At 44.5% G+C, this 16,441-nt stretch overlaps 1 protein-coding gene across 11 annotated transcripts in view; it reads right to left on the bottom strand.

Moving 5' to 3' along the window:
* The window catches only part of PACS2 (phosphofurin acidic cluster sorting protein 2), a 256,899-nt gene that overhangs the window by 152,803 nt on the left and 87,655 nt on the right, over positions 1–16,441 (bottom strand). For 10 of the 11 annotated variants that reach the window (XR_008306723.1, XM_053248447.1, XM_053248450.1 and 7 more), the window contains exon 7: positions 6,996–7,076. Coding sequence is in view for 10 of the 11 variants with exons in the window: in XM_053248447.1 (XP_053104422.1) it covers positions 6,996–7,076 (81 nt within the window). In the remaining variant the exon portion in view is untranslated. The remainder of the gene's footprint in view (positions 1–6,995; positions 7,077–16,441) is intronic. The other variant, XM_053248442.1, reaches the window with a different exon arrangement.

Below are 16,441 nucleotides of genomic sequence, written 5' to 3' on the forward strand. Positions count from 1 at the left end.
GCCTCCTGGGCCACCATGGGGCTATCAGGATGGCCCTGGCCCAATCCACGCTCAGATTGCGCAAAACCTTCGGGATGAGAGGAAACGGGGGAAACACATACAGTAGAGAGCCCGTCCAAGATAGGACAAAGGCATCACCTAGAGAGCCCTCGCCTTCCCCTCCCCTGGAGCAATAGAGGGCACATTGAGCCTTGAAAGCAAAAAGGTCCAGAACTGGGACTCTTCATTTCACAAATATGTCCTTGAGAACACATTGGTCCAAGCCCACTCGTGGGAGACCACCGTCATCCTGCTCAAGGAACCTTGTATATATCAAAATTTAGGAGTAATTCCCCCAGGAGGTGGTCACTCTCATAATTGACAATTCTAAAATTTATGACAATTCTAAAATTTACCAGCCAAGAAAAAAGTGAAGGCGAGATAGCCATATAATCGATTGTTGAAAAGCCAGCACTAGACCAATATGTATATTTAGCCGGATAATCACCGTACATTGCCCCATTAAGAATATGCAAATTTAGTTCATTGAAAGTTTGTAATAGGCATAGCCCAGCAAAATTTCCCTTGGAGTCCTTAAATTGACGAGTTAACAATGGGGATTGAATTTCCCCATCAAATGAATAAGATTTGAATTTAGCAAATAGTTTTTTATTGTTGTTGGCCAGCCTAGCATTAAAATCGCCGGAAATCAACAAATGCGCCTGAGGATACAAACACTGAAGACTTTCTATATATAATTTCAGTTTAGACCATATTGTCTTAATGCAAACAATCAGATTCAAAGGCGGAATGTATACAGTAGGAGCAAGGCCTTAGATTTAATAAGAAATCTAATAATAGATAGGAGCAAGGCCTTAGATTTAATAAGAAAGGCCATAGCAAACTGGTCACAACTTGGTAATGAAAGACATTCAAAATTGAGAGCAGTGTTAACTCATATGCAGAGACCACCAGTCGCTCTGCCTCTATTCATTGGAGGAATAGCTGGAACTGAAAAGGTAACAAAATTATTCAAATACTGGTCCTCAGTCATCCAAGTTTCCTGCAGAAAAAGGTCAGCATCCACCAGAAATTTCCGAAATTCCAAATCCAGCAGTTTTGTCCTTAATCTGGCCACATTCCACGAGAGACTTTAGAGAAAATGGCTCTTACAGAGTTGTCAATCAGGATGCTCAGTTAAAATATTGCATAATCCAAACAATGCCTATGTCCCAAATCCGGACCAGTAAAATCAGCAAATGCCTGAGGATCCTCCACCTCAGGCTGAAATGACTGGTCTAGTAGAGAAGGAAGAAATGCTGGAGAACCAGAGTCTTGCAAATTCAATAGGGCAGGCATAGGAGATAGTGCTGCCTTAGTTTGAATAGCTTCCTGCAAAGGTCAACGGAATGAACCTGAATTTAAGAGTGAAATTTAAGAGTGAAATGAACCTGAATTTAAGAGTGAATTTAAGAGTGAAAGAGTGAAATCAAAATGCAGATCCGCAGAGCGAAAGGCAATACTTGAACCTCCAATATAAGGTCCCTCTTGTTTGGGGATGAACTGTCTAATAAGATTGGCAATTCTGGCAAAGTATCTGATTTAATACAGATCCTCTGACTAGACTCCAGTTCCTCCTGCATAACAATTAGTTGTTCATCTATTTCAGCGGTGGAAGCAGAAGAATGATCAGAAGAAGAATTTATCTCTGATAAGGTCAAAAGCTGACTACTATTCAGTTCATCCATAGAGATACTAAGATTGTTTCCAGAATTATTAAGGGACTCGCAGTCCTTAGCAGATAAAGTTTGTGATTGATTCATAGCAGAATCAGCCAAAGGGAAAATGTCCTGAACAATATCCTGAGGAAACACAGAGCATTTATCAGCCGGAGTGAGATTCCTGTTTGACACTTCAGGTGAGCTCTTCCTTTTTAATGATTTAGAATAAACATCAGCAAAAACTCTTTGAGGTTGAATGTTGCAGATAGCCAAAAATCATGCATATGTAGAAGAGAAAGCGGAATTAAAGATGACTTAAAAGTAAGGAGAAGCTTAAGAGTATTCGGTCTTCTGGTGGTTTGTATATCATATGACTGGAGAGCAATAAAATTAATATGGAATGAAAGAAGTTGTGCAAGAGAACGCTTAATTAAAAACCAGCTAGACCATTGGCTTGAGTTCAAACGGTTTATGAAGATTAAAAGAGAAACTTGCTTCAATTGTAAAACTTTACTAAGGCAGCCTATAGGGACCACCCTTTCCTTAAGAATCTCTTTGCGATGAGTAGAGGCAAAATTAGAATTAACATTAGCCAAATCACCTGAGTTCTCTTGGCAAATCTTATGAGATCTTCAGCAGAATATAAATCAGACTTCATGGTCTAAATTTGGAGGAAGTGGAGATTGAAGATAGTTTATTGAGTGCAACCTTAAGTTCATCAAGCTCAGCAACAATTGATGACATACGCTGAAATAAACCAATAAGCGTATCTGATGTAAGAACTGAGAGTTTAAGGCATGGATCAGTAGCCGCGCTAGCCAAGGAGAAAAAGGACTCTTTAGTCGGATCAGACAGATTCTCTACTTGAGGAGAGTCTGTATGCAGAAAGGGAGTGGGAGTGGATAAAGATAAAAACAAGGGAGAAGCAAAGTTCTCTATAACTCCATCCCCTTTCTGCCTTCCAACCACATCTAATTCAGAAGGGAGAGTCTCATTCCCCAAGAACTTAAACTCTTGGCATAAAGTGACTTCATCATTACTATCAATTGTATGAGCATTCTGTTGTTTTGATAAGAAGGTATCCAGTTTAGTCTGAACAAAGGCATGCTTTGGAGATCCAGAATTCAGTCCTTGCTCTCGTAATTTAAGTCTAGAAGATTTGCTCTTAGTCATAACACCTCAGCGACCAGTCAGGAAATCTCTTTATAATAGAAAACAGTCACGTAGTCATTGTTAAGGCTCAATACCCAGTTCTTTCTCTCACGTGGTTAGCCAAGTAGATATTAACTCAAATAGAATAAAAACAGATTAAAACAAGCCAAACAGCAGCTGCTGTGCATCAAACTTTCCTCAAGGGCAGCTAGCCAAGTTGATAAAAAGCAAAATAAACAAAGCTAAAAGATTAAAAGAATAAGCTCAAAAAAACACTGTCCTCCCATCAGCGTCTTATCCAGAAGTCAACCACATATGCCATTCGCCAATGCCAAAGGTCCAGAGGTCCAGAAGGCTCCACAAAAATGTGATACCCTGTCGATTTACGTTGGCCATTGCCAACATATTGTCCATTTGGATCATCACTGAGCAACCCACAACTGCGGGCAAGAACCCTTGAATATGGCCAATAACTCCAAATAGTCCCTCTCCCTGGGGGACCAATGTCCGCTCTGGCAAAACTCTTCCAGGTGCACTCCCCAACTGAGCTCCGACGCATCAGTCGTAATCACCCACTGGGACTGGGGAGCCTGGAAGGGGGCACTGATGTCTAGATGTTGAAACTTGGATCACCATGCCGCAGTTGTGCACACCCAGTGAGGAGGTGTGCGCTCCAAATGCCCACGTCCCAAAGGGGATTGAATACGTACAAGAACCACCTTTGAATAATGCGCATTCGAAGGCGCACTTGAGGCAGCACATAAGTGGTGGCCACCATATGCCCCAATAGGCGCTGTACCGAGGACATAGACTGTGGGCCTCCGGCCAAGAAAGCGACGGCCAGCCTCCTGAGGGTATGTATGTGGGCGTCTGGAAGGAAAACCTTTTCCAAGTTCATACAGAATATCAGCCCTATGAACTGTATCCTGCAGGTTGGTTCCAACTGAGATTTCTTGAAACTGATTTAGAAACCCAGAAACGGCAAAGTATCCATGACCATCTCGAAGGCGTCCAGGACAGCCCATCTGGTGCTCGCCAGGATGAGCCAATCGTCCAAATCTGGCAGTACCAGCAACCCTCGCTCCTGCAGGAAAGCCACCACCAGGGCCAGACATTTTGTAATAACCCTTGATGTTGTCGTGAGACCAAACAGCGAGGCTTTGAATCGATAGGGGATTCCCCCCCACCCCGATCTAGAAGTGCAGGAAGCGTCGATGCTGAGGATGTATCGAGACGTGGTAACATGCGTCCTTCAAGTCTGGGGAGACCGGTTATCTTATTTGTTTGCTATTTCTCTGTGTAAACCACCCTGAGCCATTTTTGGAAGGGTAGTATAGAAATCAAATTAATTAATTAATTATAATACTTTGACAGAGGGGCGACAGCCTCCTGGTCCAACTCCAGAGTGCAAGGAATAGTTACAATCCCAGACACAAGTGGAGTCCCGCAGAACCCGAGGGCATAGCCCAAACATATGATCGTGAGGACCCACTGGTCCATAGTCATTCTGTCCCAGCTCACCGAAAATGGAGCCAGGGGAGTCCGGAACTGCCCCAAATCATTGTTTCTTTTGAAAAGTGCTTGGGCACTGTTTCTGAAATGCAGGCTTACGAGGCTGGAGACCCGACTTGTATCTCGACTGGAACTTGTTCCCGCGAAAGGAACATTCTGATGGAGGCTGCTGTTGAGAAGCGGTCTTCTGTGGTTAATAAGAGGTTAATAATAACCTGGACGTTTTCTGTGGTTTGATAGTCGCGGGTGAATATGACATGGATCGGGCCGTGTTCCTCAGATTCTGAACCTTTTGTAGTGTGTCGTCCATCTGCTCTGCAAAGGGACTAGAGCCTTCAAAAGGCAGATACTCGACCCTAGCACGAGCCTGGTAGTTCAGTCCAGATGAATGCAACCAAGCATGTCATCTGAGTGCCACAGATGTGGCCATTGCTTTGGATGCAGACTCCACTGAGTACCTAGCCGAGTAGAGCTCTTGTTTGGCTAACTGAATAGCCCTGCAGAGGAACCCCTTAGCTGTATCCCACTTGTCTTGTGGCTGGAGGTCCAAAAATGGGCCCACTTTTTCTCACAGAAAGTGGTTATAGTGGGCGTTATAGGTCTGATAGTTGCCCACCCTTAAGTGGAGAGCTGAGACCCTCACCCAAGGGAGAGCAGCACTCCGACACACGGTACAGATCCGAATATGCGACCTCATGATGGTCCCAGGCCCGATCATGTATGTAATCAGAGGAGCGCTCTTTGGAGTCCCAACAGGTACTTTGGTCCCTGAGAGGGATGTACTCCTTGTGCCTCCAAGGGGGCGAACAACGCCTAGGCAGCCACGATGCATCTTCTGTGGGCTTGGTCGGGAAATTTATTTATTTTTATTTATTTATTTATTTGATTTCTATACTGCCCTTCCAAAAATGGCTCAGGGTGGTTCACACAGAGAAATAACAAATAAATAAAATAAACAAACTGGATCCTTATCCCCAAAGGGCTCACAATCTAAAAAGAAACATCTAAAAAGTACCTAAAGAGGTACTGTACTGGGGGTGGATAGGGCGAATCACCACATTAAAAGGTGCCTCTTTGCCAAGTTAGCAGGGGTATAAAAACCGGGACTCTTCTTCCAAATAGGAAGAATAGGCCTCTTCTTCCGAGGAAGCGTACTCAGGCTCATCCGACACCACTGAGAGTTCTCTCCCTGAGCGAGCCTGATCAGGTGCCAAGTCCAACGAATTCTTAGCCAAAGGTGAGCTAGGCTGAACCGGAACGGATGACTTCAGTGTAGGATTATCCGAATCCTGAGGTTGCTGGGGCCTCCAATTCAGGAACTGATGCAGCCTTCTTATTCTTTGGTATAGGAGGTATAGGAGGGAGATGTCAACCCGCCAGCAAATCACAAGGCAACTTTGACCTCTTCTTCCTCTTTGGTATCGACACTGAGGGAATTGGGGAAGATTTCGGTACCACGGGCACAGAATGCTTAGGGAGGTCTTCCAAGTACTCATTCGAAGCCGTCAAAGGCTTAACACTAGGTGGTGCTAGGTTTTCGGCCTCCACAGGAGCAGATACTGCATGCTCCAACTGCACTGATGAAGCCATTTTAATGGATCACTTCAACAATAAGGCTTCTGAAGAACGGAGAACCAGATCCCACAGGTCTGCGCTCAGGCGCGAAGCCCTATTTTTGCGAGCCTGCTTCGTAAACTTCTGACAATGAAGACAGGTCTCAACAATGTGGGATTCCCCCAGGCACAGGAGACACTTGGTATGAGTATCGGGGGAAGAGATCTTAGATCCACAACTAACATGGCTGGGATCGAAGCTCCGAAGAAGGGGGAAACCCGCAAAAAACAAAACACCAAGAAAAAATCACTACTATGCGAAAGAAAGAAAGAAAGAAAGAAAGAAAGAAAGAAAGAAAGAAAGAAAGAAAGAAAGGAGAAAAAACTAGGGGATAGATAGGTCCTACTTGTTGTCAAGCTTGTCAGTAAGCACAATGCTTACTGAAGCACAGATGATGAAAGACTGAGGGGATGAGGAGTGGCACAGCCACATATAACGGCTGGAGGTGGGGTTCCTGCCCAAAGCAGGAGAATTGAGCTTGTTAGGTTCCAACGAGGTCTCTGCACAGGTGCATAGCCCATTTGTGTAAAAGACAGAGACCACGTAGAAGAATATTATTCTCTAGGGAGAATATATAAGAATTCTCCCATTTATGATACATGTTTTGTTAAGAACCAATCTGTAGCTAATATTTATTGCCAACTAATGTGTTCAGATAAAATTACTTATCAGTTGGCAATAAATAATGACTACATATTATATTATTATCAAGAAAATAAATTATATCCACTATTTCCAATTATAATTTCAATGAACGTTGTTAACTGTATTCATTCCAAAAATGTCTCTGAAGGCTGCATGATCCTCAGGGACATACTTTCATAAGTCACAATCAGCTTCAGAAGGAAGGGAAGATCAACAAAAGGCACACACACACCCCGCAAAGCAGAAATGCAGTGTCCCTGAACAAGCTCTTAATTAGTCTGGATGTTGGCCACTATATTTAACTCAAACACATTCAAATTGTATACATCATCCAAATCCTCATTAATATTAGTAACATTAATTTCCACCAACCCTGGTTATGGATGTTGTTCTTACTATCGATCTATGTTGATTCTTTGGCTTCCCCAAGTCATATTCATCATCATCCAAATCCTGAACAGAAACAAAAATTAACAGTTGTTGTTGTATCAAGAAAGGGTTAATACTCAAGGAGTCACTTAGTCCAAGAAAAGCAGAAAGGTCTGGCACATAGCAATGCCTTACAGATACTTTAAAAATGTATAACCCACTCCAGAAGGAACTGATATACTTATGCCCACTGGCAGGGGTGTATCTATAATCTGATGGATGTGTTCAAAGAACGTTAGCCACAACAGGAACATTAGCCAAGAGGAGGGGCAGTCAAAGGCCCCTCACCTGCTTACCCTCCTCCCTTCTTCAATTGCCTGCTGCCACCAGCTGCTCACTTGCTTCATGCCTCCCTCCCTGGCACCAGCAAAGAGCCAGCACACATCAGGCCAGGATGAGGAAAGGTGACAATTAGCCTTCACTGACAAGGTCCCCCCCCCGCCACCGGCTCCATGAGTTCTGGCTCCTTGCTGGTACTGGGTGTGGGGAGGTAGGCACAAAGGCATTCAGGTGGGCAAGTGACACAAGAATATTTGCCTTGGTAACACACAACTCAGTGTAAATCCTCTAAGCCTAGGGCAGAAACACTTGTTTACGTGTTCCTCCATAACATGTTACTATAATTTTGTACTCAATGCATTTCTTTTTTGTCCCCCAAAATATTTTATGTTTTTCCTTCCCAGATAAACACAACTTTATAACAAGTTGTTCTGGTAATAACTAATCAACCTACTTTCCTTTCACTGTTTCTACAACTGGACTAAATTTAGTTCAAATCCAGGTCTACAAGTTAGATCTCTTGCAACTCAAATGTTCACGCTTCCACCATTTTGGATTGGGATGGATGGCATCATTACAAACTACACCATTAAGGTGTCCCTGTGTGTCATTCACTATAACTGTACCAAATTTGGTTCAAATCGGTAGACAGTCCACAAATTAGTGTACTTGCACCTCAAAGGTTTACGTGTCTGCCATCTTGAACTGGATAGGATGACATCATCACAATCTATGCCGTTGGGGTGTTCCTATATGTCCCTACAGCTGTCGCAAGTTTAGTTCAAATCAGTTAAGCGGTTCACAAGTTAGCCCACTTGTGCCTCAAATGTCCGCCATCTTGAACTGGTTAGGATGACATCATCACAATCTATGCCGTTGGAGTGTTCCTATATGTCCCTACAGCTGTAGCAAATTTAGTTCAAATCAGTCAAGCCGTTCACAAGTTAGCCCACTTGCGCCTCAAATGTTTACGTGTCCGTCATCTTGAATTGGGGTGGATGACATCATCACAAACTACACCATTGACTGCCACCACGTGTGGAGGAACAGCTATCCCATCGTGCTACCACAGGTGACAGATCCCAACGCTGCCACAACATATGGAGGAACAGCCCTCTATTCCTCCTAACCCTTTTACCGCTGCCACCAAGTGAACCTTTAGTATGGCTGGGTGCACTACAACAGCCCATCACATTAATCAAAAATTTCAAAAAACAAAACAAAACAAAAACCTCAGTAGTGTGGAAAGGCTTATAGGCATGGGGAGGAGACAATCAACAAGCTTCTAATTTTTTAACAAGAAAATTTACTTTAGAAAAATTGGTTCAATTAAAACATTTCTTTTACAGAAAAAATACAAACTCAAAACAGTTAGTTACAGAGCAGGCCAGGGAAAACAAAAAGCTGGAGAACATAATCATTACCTGCCTCTATACAGGTCCCTACTCAGAGTCCTCTTTTACTTTCTTACTTGCTTGCTGGGCAGATTCTTTGTCCCGAGTATGGCACAGGTCCCGGGCTCAAAGAGCCTGGCTCTTCCTTTTCTTCAGTGATTTCAGCTCGAATGCTCCTCTTCTTGTTGGCTGCTCACTCTCTGCAGACTACCAAACTCTGATGCCAGGTATCTCCCTCAGGACTCATTCCCAGGACTCTGACTAGCAGAATTGATTTCTCTGGCTTCCAAGACTCTCTCTTGGACTACTTAGTCCTTTCTCAAGCAGACTCTTGACTTCTCTATCTTCCAGGCCTCTGACTCTGAGGCCTCTCTCTGAGGACTCTGTTGACTTCCCTTCTAGGACTCTGTCTCTTGGACTCCTTAGTCCTCTCTCCAGCAGACTCATGTTGACTTTCCTCCTAGGACTCTGCCTATATATGCAGTTTCTCTGCCCATCAGTTCATCAGCCCAGCCAATCAGAACCAATAAATAAATGAATAAATCCCTCTCTTTTTTGAAATATCCTTTCCCTCCAAAAACCAACTGTCAAAATGCCAAACCAAATGTGAAACTATAGAAAAACAAGATTGAACTTTTGACCCAACACAGAGACCAGCCAACATTCTATACATATATACAATGGAGAAGAGGTTTGTGCCTCATTCCTTCACAAGGTGTCCCTACAGCTGCAGCAATTTTGGTTCAAATCAGTTAAGTGGTTCACAAGTTAGCCCACATGTGCCTCCAAAGTGTACACATCCGCCATCTTGAATCAGTATGGATGACATCATCACAAACTATGTCATTGAGGTGACCCTGTGTGTCACTCATTGCAACTGTACCCAATTTGGTTCAAAAGGGTTAGGCAGTCCACAAATTAGCCCACTTGAGCCTCAGATGTTCATGTGGCTGCCATTTTGAATGGGAGTGGATGACATTATCACATACCATGCCATTAGGGCATCCCTATGTGTCCCTATAGCTGTAGCATATTTGGTTCAAATCGGTTAGGCTGTTCACAAGTTAGCCCACTTACACCTCAAAGGTTTATGCATCCGTCATCTTGGATCGAGGTGGATGACATCATCATAAACTGCATGGTTGAGGTAGTGTCCCTATGTGTCCCTACAAATGTACCCAATTTGGTTCATATTCATCCAAATGTTGTGAAGTTGATGGTGGGGGGCCACACAGACACACACACGGACACACACAGAGAATGCTGGGTGATCTCATAAGTCTACTGGAAAGTAGGGGTGTGCACGGAACCGCCAACTGCGGTCCGGCAATGGGGTGGGTGGTAGCTTTAAGAGCAGCGGGAGGGTTTACTTACCCCTCCCGCCGCTTTCCCGCTCTGGCGCCGTAATGCTAAGAGTAATTGGGGCGGCAGGATACCTCCCCGCCGCTCCTTCCCCGATGTTGCTGGAAAAAACTCCCAGCACGTCTCTGTGATGCGCATGCGCGCAAAGGACTGCTGGGAGTTTTTTCCAGCAACATCGGGGAAGAGGCGGCAGGGAGGTATCCTGCCACCCCAATTACTCTTAGCATTATGGCGCCAGAGCGGGAAAGCGGCGGGAGGGGTAAGTAAACCCTCCCGCCGCTCTTAAAGCTACCCCCACACACCCGAACCGGACCGCCCAGGTCCGGACCGGTCCAGAGGCTTTTTCAATGGCCTCCGGACCGGTCCGGGCCCATCCCTATTGGAAAGTAGGCTAAAAAGTCATCTGCAGAATACGGCCAACTGACCAACCTTGATGTTTACTTCCAGTTCTTTCTGACTGGATGCCCAGTAATATTTAAATCCTAGACAACAGGCAGAGTGACCAAAGAGGCTTCTATTGCAGCAGTAGAAAACCCATATTTTTCCTGCCTTTGAAAGCTAATATAAGATAATAAATTAACACTAGCAGACAGTAAGAAAAGCAACATCCCATAACAGGGTCAAGCTCCACGTTTCATGGGGTATGAAAGAACTTGGGGCACACAAAAATTGCTAACTAGTACAGCAATAAAAAATATTTTCCTGTTCTTCTCCGTTCTTTTGCTTTGCAAAAGTAATCAACTCTCAGGAGGAAAAGCAGAGACGAGCAAGCTTTCCCAGGATTGTCATGGAAATGAACCAAGTTATTTCCCCAAAGTCAGAAATAACTCAGTTTCTCATTTGACTAGTCAGAGGCTCAAAAAGGCAACCTCCTGCCAAATGAAGGGAAAAACATCTCTGCTGCTTAGCAAGGAAGCTATTTTGATAAGCTGCCCTAGGAATTTGCTTACCCTGCGGTTGGCTTTCTTTCCCCTTCCCCATTTTCTAGGGGGCAGCCTTTCAAAGAAGCCTTAGAGCTAAGTAGCAGAAAAATGCCTCTGCTACTTAGCTCTGAGGCTTCTCTGAAGGGCTGTCCTAGTGTGGTAGTGAAATTTAAAATTACCTGTTTTAGCATCTTAGCCATCATACATAGGAGGCTGTTTTTTTAATCAGGATAGGAAAGTCAACAGTCGTGTTAAAGTAAGAAATGAAACATTTCCCAAGTTAGGGCTTCTATGTAGGAACACTTCATTTCCCCCCAGCCTAGTGCTCATCTTTCCCATGTCTTTTGGAAGATCAAAGTATCCTTAGCATCTAGAAACTTGACTTATTTTTTCCATTCCCAATGACAACCAAGTTTATGCTTTTGTAAAATATAAAATGTGAGCATGCTATTTCTGATTGGTTTACAAAAAAATTATGACAGACAAAATTATGACAAGGGGAGACTAAAATACTAGTTTTAGTTTGTTGCGATTTAATAATAAAAATTATGGTAAAAGTTGTAACCTGTTAATCTCAACAATATTGTCAATTAGGCCAAAACATAAGATTTAACATTATCCAGGACTGTTCTTTCTGTGTTTTATAATGATGCATTTTCTTCTCCTGAATAACTAAGGAATGCCACCCCTTGGATTAAAATTAGTTATCTAAGGTTTTGGACTAAATATACAAGGATGGGAAAGTATTTGCCTACTCAGAGTTTGTAGAAAAGATGTATGGAGAGTGGCAACATTGGTTTAAGTATTTTCAAATCAGGGACACTGAAGTTGTTACAAAAACATATGGTTAGAGGCAGGAATATGTGTGTAGAAAAGCTGCTATTAACATCACGTTTTAAAGACCTGACAGGAATTGTACCAATTGTTATTAGATCTTGAAAATAATCAGCCAACTTATGGTTGTGAATGGGAGAAAAAATCCCAATATCCCAGTGGGAATGCAATATTGGTTGCATTCCCAATATTCCACTCAGACAGTGGAATGGACCACATCCAGATATGAGTTATCTCCTCCTACCCACTCCAAGACAGAAGTTTTGTATTGATGGGTGATGCAAAAAAGGTTTAGCTTTGGTAGAATGAACCTGTAGACTATCCACTGGAACACCATCTGACTGAAGTACCATTCTCACTGGTCGACAGGCTTGCAACTCAAGCAATCAACTTGGGTGCTGACTATCTCCTGAATGTATTCTGCAGATAACAATGCTAGATGTTGCTTCACCCAGACTAGCAGGGCTGAGGCTTCCTCCATGAGACACTTGGAGCATGTGCTTCTTTGGCAATTTACACAGGCCTTCACAATTGCATTGTCCATTCAGATGAGAACATGGCAGTGCTGAACTAGTGGCTGGAACTCCTGGATAGCTCTGATAACCCAGAGTTCCAACAAGTTGATCATGTGCCAGCTCTCTTCTGGCCCTGCTTTTTACTCCCCATTAGTATTAACTGGAAGGGGGGCCCTCCACTGGCTGATTTTCCCCAGGTCCCACATCCCGCCAAGGCTCTCTAAGGACAGCTCTGCAAGGATTAAGTATAGAATCCTGCCTAAGGGATCAGCCTGATGCAAGCAACCATCATTCCCAGGAGCTGGGACAGATGGAGGAGGTCTGACTTCTTCTGAAGTATCACTGACCTGCAGGCTTGCACAATCTTGTCTCATCTGGATTCTGGCAGAAAAACCCTGACTTGAGTCAAATCTCATATTATTCCTAGATGATGAATCTGCTGCAATGGCTCCAGGGAGCTCTTTCCCATGGTGATAACTAAACCATGTTTCTTGATTGTTGCTTGGAGGTCTGATCTGCTCTGAGGCAGTGAGGGAGAATGAATCAAGAGGTAATATAAGTATGGATACATATGTATTCTTTTGGTCCAAAGATGCGCCACATCTTTGATGACTTTGATGAATACCTGCAGTACAGATGTCAGACAGAAGGGGATGGCTTGGTACTGGAAGTGTCAACCTGCAGAGGCGAACCTCAGGAATTTCCTACTTGAAGAGTGGATTGGAATACACAGATAGGCCTCTGTCAGGTTGATGGAGATAAAGAAGTTGCTTGTGTAAAGGGCTTCTAGGGTTATCTGGAGGGTCTCCATTTTGAACCTCTGCTTCTTGATGAAATGACTGAGATGGTCCAGAATGGTCCAGATGGTCCAGAATTTCAAGGTACAGAATGACTCACCAATCCAAGGTGAGTCACTTTCTTTTGGGGGGATGATGAAAAAAATGGAATTGATGCCTAAGCATCTCTCCATCTCTGGAACTACTTCTATTGCCTGAATCGGCAGTAGATTAATATATATGGCCTGGAAAATGAGACTGTGTTTCTCTATTCTGCAAAACTTTGGGGAGGGGATAAACCTACCAAAGGACTCAAGAAAGAGGTTCAGCCTGTAGCCTTCCAGGATTGTGCACATCACCTACTTGTCTGAGGATGTTTGGAACCAAGCCTGGGTGAAATCTGGAATACAACCACCCACACACTACCAATAGCAAGCTTGATAGTCATTGGTTGAAGTGCTGATGCTTGAACCCCTTGGCGTCGGAACTGGGACCAGTTGCGCTTGGACCAGCTGGGCCTTCTTGTCTCTTGCTGACAATCCTTGATAGATGAATGAAAGGAAGGATTAGCAACTTTAGATCCCTTCCTTTCCTCCCTGATGACATTGGCATGGTCTTCTTTTTATCTTTCATTTCAACCAATGTTGTCCTGACAAAGTCTCTGAAGAATTCCCTCCTTTGAAAGGAGTGGTAGCCAGGTTGGATCTGGATCTATGATCAATTTTCCAGTTCTTAAGCCAGATCTGGTGATGCACTGCCACATCCATAGCCATTGCCCTGAACGGAAACTGTAGGGTATCACTGGCTTCTGCCATGAAAGCAGCGGCCTTATACAATTTGTTAATCCACTGACAAGGATGGCCTTGGGGGAGCAGGTCTCGAGTTCCTGAGCCCAACGTATGGACATCCTGGCAAAAGTGGAAATTGCCATCAAGGAATGCATGGTCATAGCACTGGCTTCATAGCCTTTACAAACCATGGTATCACATTGCTTGTCCACATGGTTTCTTAGGGTATCATTGACATCCCTTGGGAGAACCACTCCAATGACCAATCCAGCCACAGGGGTATTGACCAAAGGGACTTTGAGAGAGTCCATGACATTGTGGGGCCGTGCTGCCTGTGTCTTTTTTGGCGGTTCTGAGCATGCGCGGAGCGCATGCTCAGAACTGCCGAAAAAGATACGGCCGCCCAGACACAGGCGGCCATGTTGGCTAAGATTAAGGGCCAAATCGGCCCATGTATCTGCCCCCGCGGCCCCGCCCGCCCACCCGCCCAGCTGCTTTTTGATCCAACCCCCCCCTCGATTAAGGGCCAAATCAGCCCAGGCACTTGCCCCCGCGGCTTCCGCCGCCAACCGCCCACCCTCCCAGCTGCCAAGACCTCCTTACCCATAGCCCCGGACCACATCCTTCGCTTGATCGCATTATCTATTTACAGAAGGAGAGAAGAGCTCGCATGCAAAGCTCCTCTCTCTTTAAAGCCTCTTCCCTAACTGGCGCTATGGACGCAAAGGACGCAATAGGTGTTCTTTGCGCCCAAACCACCAGTTCGGGAAGAGACTTTAAAGAGAGAGGAGCTCTGCATGCGAGCTCCTCTCTCCTTCTGTAAATTGAAAATGCGATCAAGCGAAGGACGTGGACCAGGGCTGTGGAGGTCTCGGCAGCTGGGAGGGCGGGTGATCGGGCGGCGGCGGAAGCCGCGGGGGCAAGTGCCTGGGCCGATTTGGCCCTTAAACGTGGGGGGGGGGGGGGCTGGATCACAAAGCAGCTGGGAGGGCGGGCGGCCGGTCAGCGGAGGGAGGGGAAATGGCAGCAGGGGGCCAGGAGCGCCGTTACTAGCGCCCGTTATTCAACGGGCTGAAATTCACTTGTAATATCCTAAAACCCTGAGGGCAGGAGACAGTCAGATCTGGCCTGTGCTGGGATAGGAAAACTCTTACGCTCCTTCCATCTGAGAAGATGTAGGAGTGGCAGGTTGAGTCTCTAAATTCAGAACTCTACACACCTTATCAAGCAGCAAAGTGAAATCCTCCTGATTGAACAGGTGCTGGGAGGCTGAAGAGGAAGAGGAGGAAGAGGGAAACAATTTCTCATCTGATAGTTCACCCTCTTCTCTGTCTCAATGGAGTCTTCAGACTCATGGTCACTCCCCGGGGACTCCCTGGGCAAACTTGGAGGAGGAAGAGCTGGTTCACAGTCTTTGCCCAGTTGAGTAAGCTTGGGATTAAGAAGAGGAGAGAGGCGGGAGGGGGAATTTGCAGTAATCCCATCTGAAAAAAGTGATAGGGTGGAAGATTCCTGTTCTGGGCTTTCAAAGGACCATGTAGGACCATGCACCATGTAGCTCCTGCCCCTGTTGAAGTTTGGGTTTGCATGAGAAGGCTGAGGTAAAGACTGTGGCAGAATATTTTTTTCACTAGGGTGAAAATGGTTCCCGACTAACATTTTCTGGGACTCCTTTTCTTAGTTCCTCTCCCACAATCCTCCAGAGCCAGTCCCTGCTATTAGGGGGTAAGAGCTCTCACCCATGTGAGAATCATCCGCATTAGGGTCCGATCCTCTTGTTCTTTTGGAGATGTAAGTTGCCTAACTCCTCCTCAAAGTCATCACAAGTATGTATGTTTTGTCTCCAATTTGCAGCATCGAGTTGAGTTGCTGGAAGTTCTTTGTAACTCCTGTAGTATTCTCGACTCCCTCAGGACCTAGTAGAGTGGGGTCTGAAGGCAAGTAGGAGAAGCCTAGCTGGACTGGGGGATTGAATGAAGGCACACCATCACCTTCATTTCCAGCCACTTCCTAGGAAGCATATCGGCCTCAGCCAGCATTCATGTTTTGCAGCTGAGGGGAGAGGCAGCTTCATTGGAAAGTGAGCCTTCCTCCTCAAGGCTCTTAACTCCAATTAAGATTGTGATAAAGGAATCTTGGTTGAAATTTTAGAATAACAAAGGAAATTTATGTATTTATTTAATTTGTAAAATTTGTACACTGCCCACTAACAAAGTCTCTACCAAAGTTTCTGAATTATGGGCTATATGTTACCATATAATGAAAAGGTAGTTTTATTTGATTACATGAGAGGTGTGAGATTAACAGATGATAATGATACTCTATTTTCCACTAGAAGACCAATCAATAAATCAAGCTTTATTATGGTCAGAGACCAGCATAAAATTACACATTAAATGAAGGTAATACTGGAGAAAAGTTATATCCTAACAGAGGTGATTGCAAATATGATGATAGCTATTATAAAAAGGCTAAAATTTAAAATAATTACAATTTAAAGAGAGACAAGCTATTAAAA

Source organism: Hemicordylus capensis, chromosome 4, assembly GCF_027244095.1.
Source record: "Hemicordylus capensis ecotype Gifberg chromosome 4, rHemCap1.1.pri, whole genome shotgun sequence".
In the NCBI taxonomy this organism is placed as follows: domain Eukaryota; kingdom Metazoa; phylum Chordata; class Lepidosauria; order Squamata; family Cordylidae; genus Hemicordylus; species Hemicordylus capensis.